General features: G+C 49.2%; 1 protein-coding gene across 4 annotated transcripts in view; it reads left to right on the forward strand.

Annotated features, from left to right (window-relative positions):
• Positions 1–23349, forward strand: part of ZER1 (zyg-11 related cell cycle regulator) — a 387007-nt gene that overhangs the window by 75821 nt on the left and 287837 nt on the right. For 2 of the 4 annotated variants that reach the window (XM_085614056.1, XM_085614057.1), the window contains exons 2-3: positions 10792–10999; positions 18399–18566. Coding sequence is in view for 2 of the 4 variants with exons in the window: in XM_085614054.1 (XP_085470180.1) it covers positions 10842–10999 (158 nt within the window). In the remaining 2 variants the exon portion in view is untranslated. The remainder of the gene's footprint in view (positions 1–10791; positions 11000–18398; positions 18567–23349) is intronic. The other 2 variants (XM_085614054.1, XM_085614055.1) reach the window with 1 other exon arrangement.

Consider the following 23349-nt stretch of genomic DNA (forward strand, 5'->3'; position numbering starts at 1 on the left):
AGGACAACAGCACAAGATACTTGCAGGCTGTGTAACATCAAGAATGGCGATATTTTACACCTAATTTGCTTATGCAAGGAACTGCACCAAGCACGGCAACAGCTTCTAAAAGAACCTCTCAAATATGTAAGGCTTCCGCACCAGGAGGCAAGCAGTGCTGGCCTGCTTAAACCCTGAAAACACCCACCTGAACTGCAGATTGGTAAAATTCCTTATGCTGGCTGAACAAAAAATGCCCAAAATACCAAAAAATGCTCTACAAAGCTTTGTTGCCGCAGGCTGTCCAGCAGACGAGCAGAGGCCTTAGCCGTACCACACTAAGGATAGACTACCAGCAGCACAGGGATAATGCTTGCAATAAGTTGAGATGATTTGTACAATATACTCAATACGATTTGACAAATGGACAAGCATGGGTGGAGCAAAAAAACCTGAGACCTCACCATATAGTATCCAGCGAGTTACTGACATTCATTAATAACTACAATTAATTCTGATTTTAAAACTGCAAAGAATTTTCTACCTTTGGGTTTTTACCAGTTTATCCGAACTTTTTTTTCTCTTCTTTTATAATTACAACAACCAAAAATGCAGCAAAGGTGGATGGAATCATATTGAATGACTGTTTAAAATGTTATTCTTTTAAGTGTTAATATTGCAATGGTTTTAGTTAACTATGCAAAAATAAAGAAACTTGAACTCCTGCCTGATCAGGGTCGATCAGGCCAAGGAGAAGGGGGGCGGGGGGGGGGGGGGGGAGTAGCCGTGTTGCCAGGATTCCGGTGAATAATTTAAGATCCACATTAAGTAGAGAGATCGGCCTGTAGGAGGCGCAGTGTCTTTTGTCCTTACTGGGCTCGGGAATTACAACCACCGAGGCCGCTAGCATAGATTGGGGGATCTGTGAGGAGGTTCCCATAGCGTTATGCACTCTGGTGAGAACTGACAGAAAGTCCTGTTGAAAAGGGCTGTGAACCCATCTGGTCCTGGGGATTTTAATAGTTTCTTTTTAAAGATGACTGCAATGACTTCTGCTGTCTGAATGGGAGATTCAAGTGTCTCTGCTTGGTCTGGTGTCAGCCTTAGCCACCCCTTGCAGGTACCGGAATGGTGCATCTACGGGAAGTCCCTGCTCCTCATAAAGCCCTGCATAGTATTGGCGGAATGTCTCAGTGATCTGATCATCCGACTCGCAAAGCTCCGCGTACAGTGAGTACACTGAAGTGATTCCATCTGCCTATCTCTGTATTCTCAATCTGTTAGCCAGCAATCTCCCACTCCTATCACCTTCCGCATAGAAAGTGTGGTGCAGCCTAAGTGCAGCGTATTCTGCTCTATCTCTCTCTAGTGCTGCTAATTGGGTGCGTGCCGCCTCCAACAGCCACCAGACCCTTGGGCCCCAGTTCGCTGGTGGATGTGCTCTAGTTCTTGCACTTGCGCTGTCAGGTTTCTTTTGTCCCTCTGTGTTTTGTTGTCAAGGGCTGCGATTGCTATAATTTCCACCCCTTACTACCACCTTCATGGCGTCCCAGAGGTCCTGGGTGGTCAAACCCACGGGCGAGGGGTGGAAGCGGCTCGGAACATCCCACCACCCAGGCCCTCGCTTTCTTCCGGTCAGCCAGTGCCAAGCCACGGAAGCCTCTGTCTACCCTGAGTTCAGCCATTTGTCCATGATACGGACCTGTTCAGGGCAGGCCAGCTGAGTCCTCTCCCAAGGATGCTAAGACCACCTGTTTCCCCTTCGCTATGGTCTCTGGATCTGCACGAAGCGAAGTCCGGCTGGGGCCCACTGTTCTCCATCTGTTCCTGTCACCCCCCTCGTTCGATCTGTTAGGATGCGTTGGGCTTGCTGTGAAGTCCTCATTAATGTTCAGAAGTTGGCATGCCTCCCTGAGTGATCGAATTTGGTGAACTTTTCCATAGTGCTGGAAAATGAGACAGAAGGGATGACCCCCGGAGTACGGAATCTTATTAGCTCAGAGGTGTGACGTGACTGGCCGGTATGATCTCCGGTTTTACATCGTGGTGGCCGCCAGGTCTTGGAAGAGGGTTAATTTGAAGCCCTTGGTATTGGTTTGGGTGTGACTCTCTGGCTTTTTGCAATATGCGTTCCTTCAGTGGGAAATCATGGACGCAGGTGAGGATATCTGCCGGAAGAGCGGACGAGAGACTTCTTGGGCCAACTCGGTGCACCCGATCCAGTTTGATCACCATGTCCTCGGGAGGTCCAGTACTGATCTGAAAAGTCCCTTGATGAAAGAAGTGATGTTCTGGCCTTCGGATCCATGCGAAACCCCCCGTACGCGGATGTTCTAACGCCTCGAGCGATTCTTCAAGTCTTCGGCATGTGCCTGGAGATCGAGATGCTGGTCCCGGAGGCAGATGACTTCTTGTTGGAGTTGTTTGAGCTCTTTGTGCCTGCTTGTGCCTTGTGACTCGAACGTGTCGACTCTGTCACCCAGTGCGTCCACATCTTTCCTTACTTTTCCAAGTTCTTGGAAGAATTCTGTTTTCATTAATTTCAAGTCCTTCCGTAGTGTGGCGAAGAGGGTTTCTATGAAAGAACGTGTGAGGGGGGCCTCTGCTCACCCGAATCTGACACGTTTTGCACCTCTGTTGTTCCAGTGCTGGCTGTTTTGATCAGGAGATCCTTTACTGAACGACCTTTATTCCCCTTGACCGCAGCCATGTTGGTAAGGCGTGTAAGTCGGCGGGGCCTTACGGACACCTCGGGGGAGAAGGGTCTCGCCCCAGCAACGGTGGCGCCTTGCTTGAGCATTAGGATCGTGCTAAGGGTCCCGGGTGTCTTAAGCTCGTATCTACTGGGAGGCGGATGACAGGTTGCGAGGCTTCGTGACCCCCAGCCCCCACACAGGCCAGCGCTCAAAGCACGCCACTAAGTAGTGGGCCACAGGCCACATAGAACAGGTCAGGTGGTCACCTCACAGTCCTCACCGCCGCAGGGGTCTCTGTGCTGCCAGGGAGTGCCGTAGGAGTGATTGCACAAGTGCAGCACTTCCGTACTCCAGAAATGGGCTCGGTGACTCTGTATCCTGAGCCCCAGCACGACTCTCCCTCTCGTAGTTCCTCTGGCTGGGGTCTCTATAATCGCTGGCTCACTGGTGCAGGAGGGAAGCTTGCGCCTAGTCAGTGCTCTCCAGCTTTACCTGTCCTAGGACACCCGTGCACGGCCAGGACCACTCCCCTACCCCCTCTACTCGATTCTGTGCCTCCACCGAGACCCTCTCTGGGGGGAGACACGCCGGCCAGCCCCCGACAGCCTGCCTGAGTCCGGCTCCCAGTCCCCTCTCTCTACACAGCCGCAGTCTGCAGCGCCTAGGATGCGGCCCAGTACACTTGTTACTCTTCTGCCCCCACCTCAGGCTGGCCTCTCGTAGTATCGTTCATGCGTTGAGGGCCATCCTCTAGGCCCAGCAGTGCAGTAAGCTCCGTCACGGGCAAGGCCCGTCTCTCGCCAGATGCCTCAGAACGGTGCTGCAGGAGGGTGCCGCCAGGCTTTTGGGTGCCACACGTCTCGGCCCGGTCAGCGAAAGCGAATACTGGACCCCGCGGCCCTCTTCACTATGCTTTCACCGTGGGCCCAGTTGGTGAGAGGGAGCGACGAGCAGGCACGTCCTACTCGTTCGCCATCTTGGCCATGCCCCCCCAGTTTTTAGAGGGTGACTACGAGCTATCTTACATTTGTCCTTATGAAGGTGGCACTCTGCAGCCTGCACTAGATTTAGCCCTAAGAAAGATGACAGTATGAGCTCTGCAATCTTTTTAAACTCAATCAATAAGGCCACTTAGAGGCCAACTTTGCTTATCTCAAAGGACAGACAACCCTCTCTTGAAACAATGAAAGATCATGCCCTCTCTACCTTAAGGTCGTCTATTTCTGCATACGGCCAGGCCATAGACACTAACACTGGCACATGAACTCTAGAACGCAGGAACGGGGGAACAGAGACAATCCACCAGGCCATAGACACTACCACTGGGACGTGAACTTTAGGACACAGGAACAGGAGCACTGAGACAAGCCACCAGGCCATAGACACTATCACTGGGACCTGAACTCTAGGACACAGGAACTGGGCACTGAGACAAGCCACCAGGCCATTGACACTAACACTGGGACCAGAACTCTAGGATGCAGGAATGGGAGCACTGAGACAAGCCACCAGGCCACCTACACTGGGATGCCGGAGGGGCAGTCATTGAGACAAGCCACCAGGCCATAGACTCGAACACTGGGACATGAACTCTAGGATGGAAGAACGGGGGCACAGAGACAATCTACCGGGCCATAGACACTAACACTGGACCTGAACTCCCACAGCATTCTCACAATCTCCCCCATTGGAGCCTTCCAACAATCTCTCTCATGGGAACTTATCAAAATGACTCAACAAAGGTCTTTCCACAGTGTAACAGAGGAAACAGTTACATTGTCACCCATAGAAGCCTTCGGAGATTGATTCCCATTGAAGCCTTCGGAGATTGTCTCCCTTAGAAGCCTTTGAACATTGTCTCCCATAGAAGCCTTCTGACATTGTCTCCTGTTGGAGCCTTCTGACAATGTCTCCCATGGAAGCCTTCTGACATTGCCTCCCATAGACGTCTTCCGACATTTTCTCCCATAGAAGCCTTCTGACTTTGTCCCCCTTAGAAGCCTTCCGAGATTGTCTCCCATAGAAGCCTTCAGACATTGTCTCCCATGGAAGAGACATCTATTGATAGCAGTGAGTTCAGCATCACATGTGCAGTCCCGGCAGCACTATTGAAGTCACTGAGAACCACACTGCACCAAGGCCCTATCATATAACAGGCAAGCACGTGTAGTGAACATCCCAAGAGGCTGCTCATCGCACCACATACCTGGAGACTGGGCTGCGAAAGGCTGCGCATATAATCCCCACACTGCTGTAGAGCCCTGCTCGAGACGCTGCCACCCTCTGTGCTCCCAGAGTGATTCCTGATGACCTGGGAGAGAGCGGTGAGTTCCTTGTTTTCCGCCCTCTCGTTTCCCTGGACCGAGATTTACTTCCTCCCCGATTGGTGTTTTAAGGTCTGTTTGGATCTATATCTTTTCCATTTTGACTTTGTTTTCGCCAGCCTGACCTTTCCCCACGCGACGATCGCTGACCTGTTGAAGACGCCTATCTCTCTTTTTCGTCAGCGATCACCCATCCGAGACATCCTCTTCGCCCCCCTCTTCCGGAGCTCTCCACAGCCATGGTGCCCCAGTGCGGTGTTCGGGACCGGCCCCGGACTCCGTGGATTCCTGGTCCTCGTCCGGTCTGGTTGGAGTGTGAACATTGACTTTGTTGATCTCATGATGTTTTTACTGTAGTAATTGCCGGTGTGCTTGACTTGTCCTTTGCCCAGTTACGGGCTCAATTCCCCTCCCCTTCACCCTATTTGTGCTCTCATAACTTGCTCTTGTATCCCTTTCCTGGTAACTTATGCTAGGTTGTGTCATTTATGCTCCTGTAACTGATGTAATTCATAATCTTCTAAAGGAACCGTGTTTTAATTATCCTGACTGTGGAGCACGAACAACATGACCGATGCCCGGTGGAGCTGCTCTGACCGCTGTAGAGAAGATCGGCTCTGGTTCACCACCATGGCCATCACCTACCCAGCCGTACATTGGCCATTGTTCTCCTTGTCTCTCCACTGTATCGCCTCCCTCCTGAATTATTTTCCCCCATGCTGGTCCTCCTGGCCCGTACTGCTTTCCTTACCCCTTTTTCTGTCCACTCTACCTTCTTTGTCCCACAGGACATGTGTCTTTGTCATTCCTTGTTCTTTTAACTCCTTTCGACCATGTAACACTGTTACACTTCTATTTTCTCCTCTTGACCGTGTAACACTGTTTCTTAATTTGTGGTAATCATTCTTTACTCTAGATACTCTTGTATACTATGAAACACTGTTTTTCTTATTCTCTAGATACTCATGTTTACTGTGAAACACTGTTTTTCTTATTCTCTAGATACTCATGTTTACTGTGAAACACTGTTTTCTTTTTCCTTTCTTTTTACCATGCTCTAGTAACTGATGTAACTTTATAACTTGTTTCTCGCTGATCCTCATGTAAAGTGGTCTGATACCTCCGGGTCTAGCCAGCACTATAAAAAAACTTTTCAAATAAATAAAATAGAAGCCTTCGAACATTGTCTCCCATAGAAGTCTTTGAACATTGTCTCCCATAGAAGCCTTTGGACATTGTCTCCCATAGAAGCCTTTGGACATTGTCTCCCATAGAAGCCTTTGGACATTGTCTCCCATAGAAGCCTTCGGAGATTGATTCCCATTGAAGCCTTCGGAGATTGTCTCCCTTAGAAGCCTTTGAACATTGTCTCCCATAGAAGCCTTCGGAGATTGATTCCCATAGAAGCCTTCGGACATTGTCGCCCTTACAAGCCTTTGGACATTTTCTCCCATAGAAGCCTTCGGACATTGTCTCCCCTAGAAACTCTCAGAGATTGTCTCCCATAAAAGCCTTCTGACGTTGTCTCCCATAGAAGCCTTCAAACATTGTCTCCCATAGAAGCCTTCGGAGATTGTTTTCCATAGAAGCCTTCAGAGATTGTCTCCCTTAGAAGACTTCGAACATTGTCTCCCATAGAAGCCTTCGAACATTGTGTCCCATAGAAGCCTTCAAACATTGTCTCCCATAGAAGCCTTCGGAGATTGTCTCCCATAGAACCCTCCTGACATTGTCTCCCATAGAAGCCTTCGGAGATTGTCTCCCATAGAACCCTCCTGACATTGTCTTCCATAGAAGCCTTCTGACATTGTCTTCCATAGAAGCCTTCGAACATTGTCTCCTATAGAAGTCTCTGACATTGTCTCCCATAGAAGCCTTCGGAGATTGTCTCTTATAGAAGCCTTCCGACATTGTCTCCCACAGAAGCCTTTTGACATTGTTTTCCATAGAAACCTTCTCACACATCCACTGTAGGAACCTTCCCAAAGTGCTCCCTATGAAAGTCCACAATTCCCCCCATTAAACCTCCAACCTATCTTTATAAGTAAGTAAAAAATGTATTGTTTTTGATTAATTAAAACCATTACAAAAATGCATTATAAAAAGACTTCGTACATAATAAGACAAGAAAAGTATAATTCTAAAAACTTTAAAAGTCTCGGATGAAAAGGGCGCCATTGTTCGACTCTTATGTAGAGGATCAAAGGTCTGTGCTCTTAGTTTCCGGTTATGTAGATTAAAACTTCCTAATGTGGTTCTTGCATTTCTGCGTGGCGCTGCTCTCCCTTGCTTTGATTCTACTAGTGATAGGAATTTCACTAGCTTCCCGTGTAACTGCGGGTCCTTGGAGTCCAAGCATGCAATCGCAGCCTGCCTCCGGGTTCGAATCCCTTGTTCATCAAAGTTGGCTTTAAGTAATCTTGTCCCTTCCTCCTTTAGTCAGGTACAGGAGCAGATTGCGTGTTCCATGTCTTCAGTGCCATTCCCACATAATCTTTATGGAAGCCAGGAGCAGATTGCGTGTTCCATGTCTTCAGTGCCATTCCCACATAATCTTTGTGGAAGCCAGGAGCAGATTACGTGTTCCATGTCTTCAGTGCCATTCCCACATAATCTTTATGGAAACCAGGAGCAGATTACGTGTTCCATGTCTTCAGTGCCATTCCCGCATAATCTTTATGGAAGCCAGGAGCAGATTGCGTGTTCCATGTCTTCAGTGCCATTCCCACATAATCTTTGTGGAAGCCAGGAGCAGATTACGTGTTCCATGTCTTCAGTGCCATTCCCACATAATCTTTATGGAACCCTAGAATCTTGTGGTATCCTGCGTGGATTACTAAAAATATGACCCCTGAAAACCAGCCATGGCTTACCTTGCCTCATTTACCCGATAGATGATTTATAGGCCCCCAAAGCCCCCTTGCTATTCTCCCACTGAAGCCCCATGGTATACCTGATAGAATTCACGTTTCCCCTAAAATGCACCCAAGCAACGCCATTTATATCCCAATTGAGTTCCAAAATGTTCTTTCTTGAACCTTCATATACTTCCCTTTCGCCACCCCAATATGTTCCACGCGTGACCCCGAAAGTTCCTCCGCTTACAGTCTCTCGATGTATTACAATGCAGAACTAAGACCTTCTGGGTAGAATGTGGATTTAATGTTAGTTGTTTTTCATTGGCGCTCGTGGTGGAGTCATTTGCTGATCCACCTTAGCACTGTGTTTTGTACACGTGTAGATGGGGTGTGTCTTCCTAGTGAATAGTTTGGGGCTGTACCATACTTGTCTGATGCCCATGCCGTGTCCCTGGCTGATGGGCTGTGCAGTCTATGCTGGTTTTAACACTTTGAGTCATTTAAGACCTGTGCGTTTTATTTTTTGTTTGAGTTATTGTTAACAGTGGTGCCATGTTTGGCGTAATTTCCAACCTGCTGTTTGTGGCTGAACCACTGTACACAGGCTTTTAGGTTCCGGGTTCACAGCTTTTTCTCTAGGTTATAGGGTTGTCTTATAACTGCTGCTTTATTCTGTCACACCTATCTCTCACTTCTATTCTAGGGTTATTGTTTAGCGTGGAGCTACCCACCCGGGCTTCCCAGCGATAAAGACAACACATCTGCCAGTTTGCTAGATGTATTTAAAGAGATTAAAATAGATGAGTTTTTAGGAGTTTCTAAAACTGAATTCAGATTGGTTCATTCTGAGGACAGCAGGGAGTTTGTTCCAAAGTTTGGGGGTAAGTGCGGTTCCCTGCACATTGTCTTGTGAAACCAAGGGACTGTAAGCCACCTTAGATCCCGGACCGTAGAGACCTCCGTGGAATATAAGAAATGAGTAGTTGCTGCATGAGCAGTGGGCCTCTCCCGTGAATAGCTCGGTGGGTGAGGCACAGTCCCTTAATATGGATTCTTTTCTGCACCGCAAGCCAGCGCACTGCTGCTGAAGCTGGTGCAGACAACTGGTATTTGGGGATTTTGGGGGAAGAATCCAAGCTGACGTAATCTGGACAACTTGTAGTCTCTTTATCAGAGACTTGGGACTTCCCAGATTAAGGGTATCTAGGCTGTAGTTAATCTGTCCCTGCACGACCACTCTCCTCGAGGAGGGTGGTAGCCAGAGTAGCAGTTTTCTTAGAGTTCTCAGAGTTCCGAAGGAGGTCCCGGCACGTTTCCTGGCCTGGATTTCCATGGAGAGTTAATTATCAATCCAGAAATGCAGGCTATTGACTGCTAGGGAGGGTTAGGGAAGATCTCCAAAGCGGTCTGGCCTCAAAAGTGGCATCCATCTTGAGAGGTTGTTTAGTACTTCAGTCTTTTCGCCATTCAGTTTAAGGCTACTTGCCAACATCCAGTCTGTTACCTGCTTTAGACAAGAGTTTAGTCGGTTGGATGTTGGCCGGTTTCTGCTGTGAGAGTATGATGATCTGTGTGTCACCTGCATAAGACACAAGTGCGAGGCTGTGTGCTCGCAAGATCTCCGCCAGAAGGGGCACATATAGATACAATAATGTGGGGCTAAGGGAGGAGCCCTGTGGGACCTCACATTATAAGGAGTGGCTGACGAAGAAGAGGGCTTGTTTGCAGACCTGGAAGCTCCTATTTTCCAGCAATCTGCTAGCCCTTTGAGTGCAGCCCCAGAGATTCTGGCTTCCTCCATCCTCTGAATAAGGACTGAATGTGAGACGGTGTCAAAGGCCACACTCGGATCTAGCATTATCATGGCTGCTGAGTCGCCTTGGCCAAGGATTAAAGCATATTGATATTTTTTCATTGCTTTCCCATAGATTTTTTAACTTGTTTCATCATATGTTTTTCTCCATTTTCTTTCTATTTTTTTGGCTTCCCTTTTTAATCCTATCAGCTTAAGTGTGAACCATTAGGCCTGCCCATTGGTCCGACTGGACCTTTGAAGTCTACAGGGGACAAGGGGATTTAGGGAGTTGTTTAGCGAACTCTCTGATTTGCTGTACCTTTTACACGGTATACCCCTCCATCTTGAGGGCAGTGTTATTGAGTACTCTTTCCCACTTTAAAGCACCAGGTTTTCCCCAGGACCATCTGAGTCTGAAGGGGAGGGGCTTTTTGGTTGTAGTCCTGGGAGAGTTGAGACAGAAGGGGACAAGTGGTCAGACCATACTATTTGAATTACCTCTCCTATGGTCAGATTTGTAATTTTAGTAAAGATAGGGTCGAGAAGGTGGCCTAGATTGTGTGTTGGTGTCTTAACAAGTTGCGTTAATTGTATAGCGGCTTGACCTTGAGCTAACATTTAGGCGTTGTCACTGCCCTCCTTCTCAAAATGTAGGTTTAGGTCCCCTAACAGTGTAAAGTTGGCTTTCTACAGGCTAGATTCGGCGACTATGTCAAGTAGTGCTTGAATGCATTGAGAGGGAGCCTGGAAGGGGGGCCACGGGTCCATCAGAATACCAGAGAAGGTGAAAGGAGGGCAGAGCTCAGTTGAAAATTGGAGGATCTCCCTTCTCTTCAAGCCTTCTTTGAAAATGATGGCTTCACCACCACCTCTTCTGTCCTTTCTAGCGCATATCGCTATAGCGTAGCCTTGCGGGAGAGACGTTACTATGTCTGGAGTTAAATCCTCTCTAAGCCGTGTTTCTGTAAGAGACAGAGCCTCCGGTTTCTTTTCTTCTCAGATGATAAATCGCTCTGAGCTCATGACTGTGATGTGCGTTCTTTACTGCTCTGGGATCCGTATAGTGTGATTTACTTACAACCTAACTATGGCTTGGTTGGTGATTGTTTGTTTTCAATCTTCTCTCTCTTCCCCAACAGAAAGCTGGATGTTTCCCACCCTATAACGTTGGGTGAGTTTATTCTTCACCATGGCCATGGACAGCCCAGAGTCCCTGATGACGCTCTGTACAGAGTACTGTCTTCGTAATTTGGATGGCACTCTCTGCTACTTGCTGGAGAATGAGACCCTGAGGCTGCACCCAGATATCTTCCTTCCAAGTGAGATCTGCGACCGGCTTGTCAATGAGTGAGTATCTAGGACAGTCAGTCTCAAGAGGCACGGGAAAGAGATGAGGATGGTACTAAACATTAGCTCATGGATACCCTCCCGGGTGATACAAATCTACATAACATAACAAGCATTTCTCTTTTTGTGTATACATGTATGGTTGTGTGTGTGTGTCTATCTTCGGTGCCATGGGCAGAACAGACACCTATAAACCTCAAAATAGTTTTAACTAAGCAGGTGCATGAGATCCCAGTTTTCAAAACCATGTGAAGAGCGCACACTTCTCTAGCTCAGAGAAACCTACATTCACACAGCAGGTCATGGATTTTGTAGTCACATTCGTTTTTTTAGATCTATTTATTTGGAACATTTATAGACCGCAAGCAAAGCCATGCAGACCATGTTAAAAAGATAGAGCATTCCACCAAAACAGGCTATGAAGACAGTGATAAAACATATCAATAAAACATGCACAAAAAAGTCAGTGGGTTTACTACTCTGTAAAGTGCAGATGATCTGTTAAAGCATAAGGGAGTTGCCTGGGAGTTCACTACTGTAGTTGTTTCTGCTGTAAAGGGAATGCAGAAGCGTGGAAGTCAAAGAATGTGTCAGTTGTGTAAAGTCCCTGTTTCTGATAGAAGAATCATCATACGGGCCAGTTTAATTGGCAACTTTACGTAATAGTGTTCTGTTTGTTAAGGCGTAAGATAATTAGTGTCTGAAGAACTGATGTAAAGCCTTCATCCGAGATGTAAAACTTCAGTTACGTTAGCAGACCGAGTGGAGTGCGAAAAACTGCTAGAGGGTCCTTGTATGAGATTGTAAACTCAAGCAAAACCCAAATATTTGTCCGGATCCTGATCTTCAGGCCATCCAGTCGCCATTAGCCCAGATGCAGTACACCAGACGTCTGTAGTCTTCAACAGATGCCATCATTTGCTCTGCTGTCGTTTGAGTACTGGCGGGCCTGGGTGTTCAAAGCCCAGTGGCTTGACATTCAAATTCAACAGGGAAGAGAAGGGGATCGGGTAAATTCCTAGTCTGAAAACAGTTTGCCATAAAGGATGCAAATCTATTTGGAAGACATCCTTTGAACGGGGTCTGCAGCATTGTCAATGAAATGTCATGATCTGTTGAGTTAAGAAACACTGAGATGTCCCCCTGCTTCAATGTGCAATGGTTTCCTCCTTCCAGTCTGTGACGAGCATCATCGGGCACCGAAGCTGGGAATGTCTCCGTACCAAAACCCATATGAGCGGGCACAATACTATTGGACAGGAATGGCCCATGCATGATCGACAGTCACGCCCCCGCCCTCTGTGCCGAACTGCATAACCTGTCATCCTGCTTTCTGATTTTGGTCATGCCAGACACTAATTCTGTGTGCACGTGTTGACGTAGGCCCGGTCTTTGACAATGATACTTTTTGGACTTGTCCTGAACCACGAGGGGCAAACTGAGCACACCCTCATAGTGACCGAGGACTACCATCCCTGTTGCGGGTCTCATACATGGAGTGCAGTGGTGCCAGCGAGCCATGGTTGGTTGGTTATAGTGACAGGCTTTTCTCCCTGTGAGATCTGAATGTGCGCTTGCAGGCTCATTCATCATACGGTCCACTGCCCATGTGACCCTGCAATCCTGAATGCCGACATCACAAGCGTTGTACATGTGACTGTGTGCTAGGACTGAAAGTGTGTCATGCATGAGTGATACACGCCTGTGGGTTCCAATTTCAAAGCCCACAGCTCGGACCAGAGTAAAAGATGGAGGAGAAATTGCTTTCCTCAGACAGGATATGTGTATTGCTAAAATCTCCTAGATGGGAGAGTTGGAACATACAACGCTATAGTGTGGAAAGAGGAGCCAGACTTTATTCAGAAGTTCCAGGGCCCTTCTTGATACATTGGACTGTACATGGCCCTGACTGCAGCTGCCATGAAGACGTTGACACTGGATGCAGGTTTAGGCCTGCAGTATCTGTTGGTAGGGAAAGGAGTCTTTTGGAGGAGCACATATTCTTCTTTCTCTTCCTGATCTCTATGAAGAGGTGTCATAAGGTGTCACTATACGCGGACGACCTCCTGATATATGTTCGTGACATCTCGGATGACCTCTCTCCAATAAGGACCACGTTACAGGAGTTCGGGGAGGCCTCGGGGCTCAAATTAAACTGGGGGAAATCATCGATCTTCCCTTTGGGTGCCCAAATAGCGCCCTTGGAGATCACACTGGGCACCCAGACACTGACATGGGACGCGACAGCCCCCAGATATTTGGGAGTGCGGCTGTACCACTCCCCCAAGGACCTCTTCGAGGGTAACCATCGCAGGGCGTTAGCAAGCCTGCGATCGGCGGTGGGCTTCTGGAAGACGTTGCCATTGGCACCAATTGGACGTGTAGTCATAGCAAAAATGATCATGGTACCGAGAATGCTCTATTACTTCGCAAACCTCCCGATAATCCCGCTACACTCCTTCTTTCTGGAGTTAGATACGCTGTTAACAGCTCTGATTTGGGGCGGCGGTCGCCATAGAGTGGCGCTGCGCACGCTATACCTGCCTACGTCGGGCGGAGGCCTAGGAGCTCCATCTTTTGAATCATATTTCTTGGCGGCACAGCTCCAATGGTTGTCCCACTGGACATCAGAGAGGCATGTGGGAGAGACAATAACCGAGAGTGGCAGGATGCCCCTTCCCTTAATCAGACGAATGCTATTGCCAGGTACTAAACCGACACGCACGCACCCGCTACAGGTTTCTGTAGCCCGCAGATGTATGATGCGGATACACCGTATGTCGAGGGGACGACCACTATACTCTCCCTTGCTCCCCCTGTTGGGATTCCCTCGGAAAAGCGGGTACTGCACTGCGGGAGCCCTGCGGGTATGGACCGATCACAACATTACAGAGATGGAGGCGCTGTTTCACGAAGGACAACTGAAGACCTTTGCTCAGATGGTCGAGTGGTATGACCTCCCGCATGGACAGTTTTTACGACACAGACAAATCTTAGATAGCGGTAGCCACCACTGGAATATGCGGGACGGGGAGCCCCCAACACATCCAGTGTTACACACGATACTGCGCATGGGGGTAGGCAGGCACCTAATCACATGGCATTACAAAGCGATCCGGGAATTGACGGATGTTTCCCTGGATGGGCTCCGAGGGGCATGGGAGGACGACGTGGGCCGAGCGTTCCATGACACAGAATGGCACCAAGCTCTGGAATTTCCCAAAAAGGTATCCAGGAACGCGCGATTCAAAAACATACAGTTTAATATCCTGCATCGAGCGTATCTCACACCGGATAAGCTTCACCGGTTCTACCCCGAGGCGCAATTCCTGTGCCCCCGCTGTCAGACACCAGAAGTAGACTTTAAACATATGTTTTGGGCCTGCCCGTCCATACAACGATATTGGGACAGGGTGCACCATGCAGTCCGAACGACGCCAATCTCCCGAACATTTCCACGTGGGAGGCGTGCGCTCTGGGGATATCCCGGAAAAAGAAAACTGCAAAAGCACAATGGAAATTCGCATCCCTGGCCATTCTCTTAGCGAAAAGGAATATAGCTATGCATTGGAGAGCTCCTACGGGGCCCTCGGAGGCAGCTTGGGCAGGAGCACTACTCAAATGGGGTGCAGCAGAGGAAGAGACACTACGAGAGGAAGAGGTAAAGGGCACCCGTAAACATCCAATATCCATGGAATGGGCGCAGCTCCTAATACACTTCAAGCAGGAGCGAGCTGATGGGGAAACACGGGAAATGACGCAGCCTGCTCCCCACACCCCCTCCCTTTCCCCCACCACTCAGGACCCAATAACAATGAAAAGCGGTACAATAGACAAGTAGAAGAATCAACTAGGAGAGATGGGCGAGACCCCCTGAGTTTATCGCTCGCCCTTATGAAGGCCCACTTCCCCCCTAGATCACCTCGGGACGCATCCGACGTACCTACACACTGTCAACGCGCCACCCACCACGACCGCTTATCCTTGCCCGCCCTACATGTACTCCCCCCCCCCCCCCATGCTCCTCTTGTTCATTTCCCTCCTCCCCCTTTTTTCTTTATCCTACTTTATCGTTTTTTTTTCCTCTCCTTCCCACAGTTCATAGTTAATTCCATCGGCAGTTCAAAAACCGATACACTAGTTAAACGGAATAGATGTTCACATACGTCATAAGGGAAGAGCTACACAGACAGAAACGGGGAGAACGAGCTAACCCTAGCTATCACGTGACACACCGGTACAGTCGCAGTGGTGCACAATACAGCCCATTGGAACAAACCAGTAGTAGATTTACGATCTTAGCAAGGTCAAGGGGTTCCAGGGACTGGGCAACCAACGCAATCACCCTTTGTAAACAGTAATGATCCTTTACAATGATGTAAAAAGTGATTCATCGATGATATATTTGATGTACAGTATGGAATGTTGTATGCAAAACCCTAATAAAAAAATTCAAAAAAAAAGAAGAGGTGTCATAAATAGCTCCGTGCAGCCTGCTCACTCCTCCTGGTACTTCAGTGGAGGGCACTCCACCTGCAGACTTTCCTATGAGGCAGCGCAGTGGAGTAGAGAAAGGCCCGGCCTGGAATGGGGCCTGGGCAAGAAACCTGAAATTGTAACCAACCCAAACCGGTTCCAAGGAGCCAGACCTGGAATACACTTCCTCTGTCTGCGAAATCATTAGAAAGATGGGAGTCCAAGACCTATCTATGTTTGTTGTTGTAGTCTCTTCTACTACTAAGCAGGCAAGGGTCGGTATCGAGAAGACAGCCAACTCCCTAGAGGAGAGGGAATGTTGCCTGAAGTCCCATCTGAAGAAATTACAGAACTGCTGTGGGTGCCAAAACACCCTGCCTGTGAGCAGCAGAAGGAAGCGCCAACCCTGCAGGAGGTGCTGATCTTCCCATAATTGACCATGGCGTGGGGTCCATCCAACAGACCATAAGAAATCACTGTACTGCCTGAACGGGCAGTGCAAACTTTGGCTGAATTTCTAGAATCCGTGACAGAAACCAAACTGTGAGTCATGAAGCTGAACAGAAGTTACATTTCTACATAGGTTTTGTCAGTTTTAGTAGAAATCTGAAACAGCTGACAATGGCATTGCACAGTTCCTGAAGAGGGAGCACCAAGTGTGCCGTTGGGTGTGGACCAGTTTGGAAGACCAAGTGACTAGAGAGCTTCTTCTGGTGTGCCTCGTGAAGAATCTAGGTCATTGCCTCGAAGTACTGTGTGCTGGCGTCCACTGCACTGAAGACTCATCACCTACGGGCATGTGACTGATGCACTCATGAAGAAGCACCAAATATTCCCCTGAGTGTCGGAGTGAGGTGCATTATGAGTCAAGTATCCGCTAAAGTGGCGAAGCTGTGATCTACAGCCAGCCACCCGGAAGAGGGATAACGATGAAAGTCTCTGCTCCTTCTGCGACCCTTCAGGTGACGCGCCAGCTCCCTGGAAGACTGCCATGTACCGCCTGGAAGCGTCCTGCTACGGGTGTGATCCCACAGGAGGGCCAAATGCCACCTGGCTCTGCGTGCATATGCTGCATCTATAGACCTTACCTCCAACTCTGAACCTGAGGAGGAGAGAACCTAGAGAAAGGACGACCCACGAGGATATAGGTGGAGGTTTGAACCTAGAGAAAGGACGACCCACGAGGATGTAGGTGGATGTTTGAACCTAGAGAAAGGACGACCCACAAGGATATAGGTGGAGGTTTGAACCTAGAGAAAGGACGACCCACGAGGATGTAGGTGGAGGTTTCATTGGATTAGTCGACAGAGGCCGCTGTATTGGGTATTCGTGCATTATTGAATGCGTAATTGGAATTCTGTGTTTTCTGCTTAAGGAAGTACTAGTCTTTTCTATAAAAGAAAACCTCTTTCTGGACATTGATCTTATTGCGCTGCTATGGGGCAGGGGGGTATTTGGGTTGTATTGATTTATGAGCCTACGTGCCCCCACACTGACCTACCTGAGAAGACTGTGACTACCCTTGCTACCTCGGAGAGTGAAGCTTAGAAAGGGTTGTACTTGGCCCACTTTGCAGAGCAATAATAGTAGGACGGGCGCGAGACAGCAGTTGCAAATGGCCTCAAGCCCTACAGTTGTGGCCCAGTAGTCCCTGTCTGTGCTGTGGCCTCCTAAATACAGATTCAATTGGGTAGAAGCACAGCCCTCACTGATCTTCCCCGTCCAGAGCAGACCGCTAGTAGGGGACAGCTGGCTACGTTCTCGGAGTCCAAGGGTTAGCTTTTCCAACTGTGGTGTCACATTGCCAACATTGTATTGCCTCTTGGCTCACTGGTTTGTTGACTAGGCGATACCAGACATGAGCAAACTATTGAAATTGGTGTTGGATCACTTGAGCTGCCTTTCTATTGAAAGGCTGATGTTATGTTATGGAGAGGCTTCTCCTGTTGTAGGTCATCGGAGGAATGCTTATGGTCAGGTTCAGCCATCAAAACTTTGTTTTGCTATATTTAAGGTGAGTAGATCTTAATTAAATTTAGGATTTGTCTGTGCTGTCTTTTCTATGTTTCTGGGGCTTGGACATATTTACAGTCAGTTATGGGTTTTCAAATGCACTTACATTTTTTTAATTTTTTTAAAAATAATTATCATTAGTAAATACAACAAAGCGAGCAAATGCACTTAAATTGATTGTTGAACACTTGACACCTTGTGTATTAGTCTCTGTAAAAAGTCTTAAAATCTTTCCTTGTTATACCTAAGGCTTACACCAACTGAAACTCTAAAAACATCTCCGGAAACCTAAATGGAGGAATACTTTGTCTGTGGTCGACTCTGATGCCCATGCTGTTTTTGGCACTGAATGCGTGGTGCTTGGGGAGCCATGTAACCCTATCACTATGCAGTGATCCCCTCCTCTTCTGTGTTACAGAGCGTGAAGGAGTCTTGCACCTACCACACTGTTAGTACGTATATGAGCGAAATTGGTTCCTCACTTCCAGGAAATACTCCTTTATCATAGGGGTGCTTATACGCTTCATTTTCAATTGATTGCATCAAATTTGCACGATGTGAAGGACCAAAGCCTGACTACGAGCTTTCACAATTGCCAACTAGTACCTTAAGGATAATACCTGCGATTTTCTACAATATATATCCTCTAAGCCAATGAACGACATGACTAATTTTTAGTAGTCTTTGGTGACATGCGTCAGTAGCCCTGAGGAAGTCTTAGTCAAAGACGAAACATGTGTTGACTGTGCTTGGACCTAATCGCACTTTGTGGCTGTATCTCAACGTAATTGTAGTTTTTTAATGACGCGTTTGGCTTTTACTGTATATTGCCTAACATATGTGTACTTTTCATGTGTGACATATACTGAACATTACTAGACTGTAACTCATGAAATTGTGACCTTACTAGGTTGAACTGTACTGTGCTCCAGACATATGTTGGAGTCTATTACACTGAGAATGGAGGAGCTGTGGAGCTGCCTAACTCTCTGCTGTACTGATGCTTCTTTGTTACACTGAGTATTGAGGAGCTGTGGAGCTGCCTGACTCTCTGCTGTACTGATGCTCCTCTATTACAGTGAGTATGGAGGAGCTGTGGAGCCACCTGGCTCTCTTCTGTACTGATGCTTCTTTGTTACACTGAGTATGGAGGAGCTGTGGAGCCACCTGGCTCTCTTCTGTACTGATGCTTCTTTGTTACACTGAGTATAGAGGAGCTGTTGAACCACCTGATTCTCTCTTCTGTACTGACGCTGCTCTATTACACTGAGTATGGAGGAGCTGTGGACCCGACCGACTCTCTCTGCTGTACTGACTCTGCTCTATTACACTGAGTATGGAGGAGCTGTGGACCCGACCGACTCTCTCTGCTGTACTGACTCTGCTCTATTACACTGAGTATGGAGGAGCTGTGGACCCGACCGACTCTCTCTGCTGTACTGACTCTGCTCTATTACACTGAGTATGGAGGAGCTGTGGACCCGACCGACTCTCTCTGCTGTACTGACTCTGCTCTATTACACTGAGTATGGAGGAGCTGTGAAGCCGCCTGACTGTCTATGCTGTACTGACGCTGCTCTATTACACTGAGTATGGAGGAGCTGTGGAGCCGCCTGCTTCTCTCTGCACTGTACATGCTGCTCTATGACACTGAATGCTGGGGAGCTGTAGGGCTGCCTGACTCTCTCTCTGCTATACTGATGCTGGTCTGTGACATTGAATGCTGGGGAGCTGTGGAGCTGCCTGACTCTCTCTGCTGTGCACATACTGCTCTATGATGGTGAATGCTGGTGAGCTGTGGAGATGCCTGACGCTCTGCAGTGCACATGCTCTATGACACTGAATGCTCAGGAGCAGTGAAGCTGCCTGACTCTGCAGTGCGCATGCTGCTGTATGACACTAAACGCTGTAGAGCTGTTTAGATGCCTGACTCTGTCTGCAGTGCACATGCTGCTCTATGATGATGAATGCTGGGGAGCTGTGGAGCTGCCTGACTCTCTGCACTGCACATGCTCTGTGACACTGAATGCTCGGGAGCAGTGAAGCTGCCTGACTGTGCAGTGCACATGCTGCTCTATGATGGTGAATGCTCGGGAGCAGTGATGCTGCCTGACTCTGCTATGCACATGCTGCTCTATGACACTGAATGGTGGGGAGCTGTGGAGCTGCCTGACTCTCTGTGCTATACTGATGCTGCTCTGTGACACTGAATGCAAAGGAGCTGTGGGGCTGCCTGACACCCTCTGCACTGGACATGCTGAGGAACTCTGGGGCTGCCTGACTCTCTGCAGGGCACATACTGCTCTCTCACATAATGCTGGGGACCTGCAGAGCTGCCTAACCCTTTCTGCACTGCACATTCTGCTCTATAACACATAATGCTCGGGAGCTGCGGAGCTGCCTGACTCTCTCTGCACTGCATATGCAACTCTATCACACTGAATGCTGGGGAGCTGTGGAGCTGCCAGACTCTTTCTGCACTGCACATGGTGCTCTATGACACTAAATGCTGGGGAGCTGTGGAGCTATCTGACTTTCTCTGCACTGCACATTCTGCTGTATGGCACTGAATGCTGGGGAGCTGTGAAGCTGCCTGACTCTCAGCAGTGCACATGCTGTTGTATGGCACTGAATGCTGGGGAGCTGTGAAGCTGCCTGACTCTCTGCAATGCACATGCTGCTGTATGACACTGAATGCTGGAGAGCTGTGGAGCTGCCTGACTCTCTCTGCCATACTGATGCTGCTCTGTGACACTGAATGCTGGAAGCTGTGGAGCTGCCTGACTCTCTCTGCACTGCACATGCTCTATGACACTGAATGCTCGGGAGCAGTGAAGCTGCCTGACTCTCTTCACTGCACATGCAACTCTATCACACTGAAGGTTGGGGAGCTGTGGAGCTGCCAGACTCTTTCTGCACTGTACATGGTGCTCTATGACACTGAGTGCTCGGGAGCAGTGGAGCTGCCTGACTCTCTGCAGTGCACATGCTGCTCTATGACGCTGAATGCTCGGGAACTGTGAAGCTGCCTGACTCTCTGCAGTGCACATGCTGCTTTGTGACACTGAATGCTGGTGAGCTGTGGAGCTGCCTGACTCTCTGCAGTGCACATGCTGCTCTTGACACTGAAGGTTGGGGAGCTGTGGAGCTGCCAGACTCTTTCTGCACTGCACATGGTGCTCTATGCCACTGAATGCTCGGGAACTGTGAAGCTGCCTGACTCTTTGCAGTGCACATGCTGCTTTGTGACACTGAATGCCGGTGAGCTGTGGAGCTGCCTGACTCTCTGCAGTGCACATGCTACTCTGTGACACTGAATGCTGGGGAGCTGTGGAGATGCCTGACTCTCTGTGCTATACTGATGCTGACTCTCTCTGCAGTGCACATGCTGCTCTATGGTGCCCAATGCTGGGGAGCTGTGGAGCTGCCTGACTCTCTGCAGTGCACATGCTGCTGTATGGCACTAAATGCTGGGGAGCTGTGGAGCTGCCTGGCTCTCTCTGCACTGCACATGCTCTATGACACTAAATGCTGGGGAGCTGTGAAGCTGTCTGACTCTCTGCAGTGCACATGCTGCTGTATGGCACTAAATGCTGGGGAGCTGTAGAGCTGCCTGACTCTCTCTGCTATACTGAGGCTTCTCTGTGACACTAAATGCCGGGGAGCTGTGAAGCTGCCTGACTCTGCAGTGCACTTGCTGCTGTATGACACTGAATGCTGGGGAGCTGTGGAGCTGCCTGACTCTCTCTGCTATACTGATGCTGCTCTGTGACACTGAATGCTGGGGAGCTGTGGAGCTGCCTGGCTCTCTCTGCACTGTACATGCTGCTCTATGACACTGAGTGCTCGGGAACAGTGGAGCTGCCTGACTCTGCAGTGCACATGCTGCTTTGTGACACTGAATGCTGGTGAGCTGTGGAGCTGCCTGACTCTCTGCAGTATACATGCTGCTCTATGACACTGAATGCTGGGAAGCTGTGGAGGTGCCTGACTCTGTACTATACTGATGCTGCTCTGTGACACTGTGACACTGAATGCTGGGGAGCTGCGTAGCTGCCTGACTCTCTCTGCTATACTGATGCTGTTCTATGACACTGAAGGATGGGGAGCTGTGGAGCTGATTGACTCTCTCTGCTATACTGATGCTGTTCTATAACACTGAATGCTGGGGAGCTGTGGAGCTGCCTGACTCTCTCTGCTATACTGATGCTGCTCTGTGACACTGAATGCTGGGGAGCTGTGGAGCTGCCTGGCTCTCTCTGCACTGTACATGCTGCTCTATGACACTGAGTGCTCGGGAACAGTGGAGCTGCCTGACTCTGCAGTGCACATGCTGCTTTGTGACACTGAATGCTGGTGAGCTGTGGAGCTGCCTGACTCTCTGCAGTATCCATGCTGCTCTATGACACTGAATGCTGGGGAGCTGTGGAGGTGCCTGACTCTGTACTATACTGATGCTGCTCTGTGACACTGTGACACTGAATGCTGGGGAGCTGCGTAGCTGCCTGACTCTCTCTGCTATACTGATGCTGTTCTATGACACTGAAGGATGGGGAGCTGTGGAGCTGATTGACTCTCTCTGCTATACTGATGCTGTTCTATAACACTGAAGGATGGGGAGCTGTGGAGCTGACTGACTCTCTCTGAACTGCACATGCTGCTCTGACGGCGAATACTGGGGAGCTGTAGAGATGCCTTACGCTCTGCAGTGCACATGCTGCTCTGTGACACTGAATGCTGGGGAGCTGTGGAGATGCCTGACTCTCTCTGAACTGCACATGCTGCTCTGACGGTGAATACTGGGGAGCTGTGGAGATGCCTTATGCTCTGCAGTGCACATGCTGCTCTGTGACACTGAATGCTGGGGAGCTGTGGAGATGCCTGACTCTCTCTGAACTGCACATGCTGCTCTGACGGTGAATACTGGGGAGCTGTGGAGATGCCTTACGCTCTGCAGTGAATATGCTGCTCTATGACACTGAATGCTGGGTTGCTGTGGCGCTGCCTGACTCTCTCTGCTATACTGATGCTGCTCTGTGACACTGAATGCTCGGGAGCTGTGAAGTTGCCTGACTCTCTGCTATACTGATGCTGCTCTGTGACCATGAATGCTCTGGAGCTGTAAAGCTGCCTGACTCTCTGCGGTGCACATGCTTCTGTATGACACTGAATGCTCGGGAGCTGTGAAGCTGCCTGACTCTCTGCAGTGCACATGCTGCTCTATGACACTGAATACTCGGGAGCTGTGGAGATACCTGATGCTCTGCAATGCACATACTGCTCTATGACACTGAATACTCGGGAGCTGTGGAGATGCCTGACTCTCTGCAGTGCACATGCTTCTGTATGACACTGAATGCTGGGGAGCTGTGAAGCTGCCTGACTCTCTGCAGTGCACATGCTGCTCTATGACACTGAATGCTCGGGAGCTGTGAAGATGCCTGACTCTCTCTGCAGTGCACATGCTGCTGTATGACACTAAATGCTGGGGAGTTGTAGAGCTGCCTGTCTCTCTCTGCTGTGCACATGCTGCTCTGATGGTGAATGTTGGGGAGCTGTGGAGATGCCTGACTCTCTGCACTGTACATGCTGCTCTATGACACTGAATGCTGGGGAGCTGTGGAGATGCCTGACTCTCTCGGCACTGCACATTCTGCTTTGATGGTGAATGCTCGGGAGTTGTGAAGCTGCCTGACTCTCTGCAGTGCACATGCTGCTCTATGACACTGAATGCTGGGGACCTTTGGAGATGCCTGTCTCTCTCTGCAGTGCACTTGCTGCTGTATGACACTGAATGCTGGGGAGCTGTGGAGCTGCCTGACTCTCTCTGCTATACTGATGCTGCTCTGTGACCTTAAATG

Source organism: Triturus cristatus, chromosome 1_2 (assembly GCF_964204655.1).
Source record: "Triturus cristatus chromosome 1_2, aTriCri1.1, whole genome shotgun sequence".
NCBI lineage: Eukaryota > Metazoa > Chordata > Amphibia > Caudata > Salamandridae > Triturus > Triturus cristatus.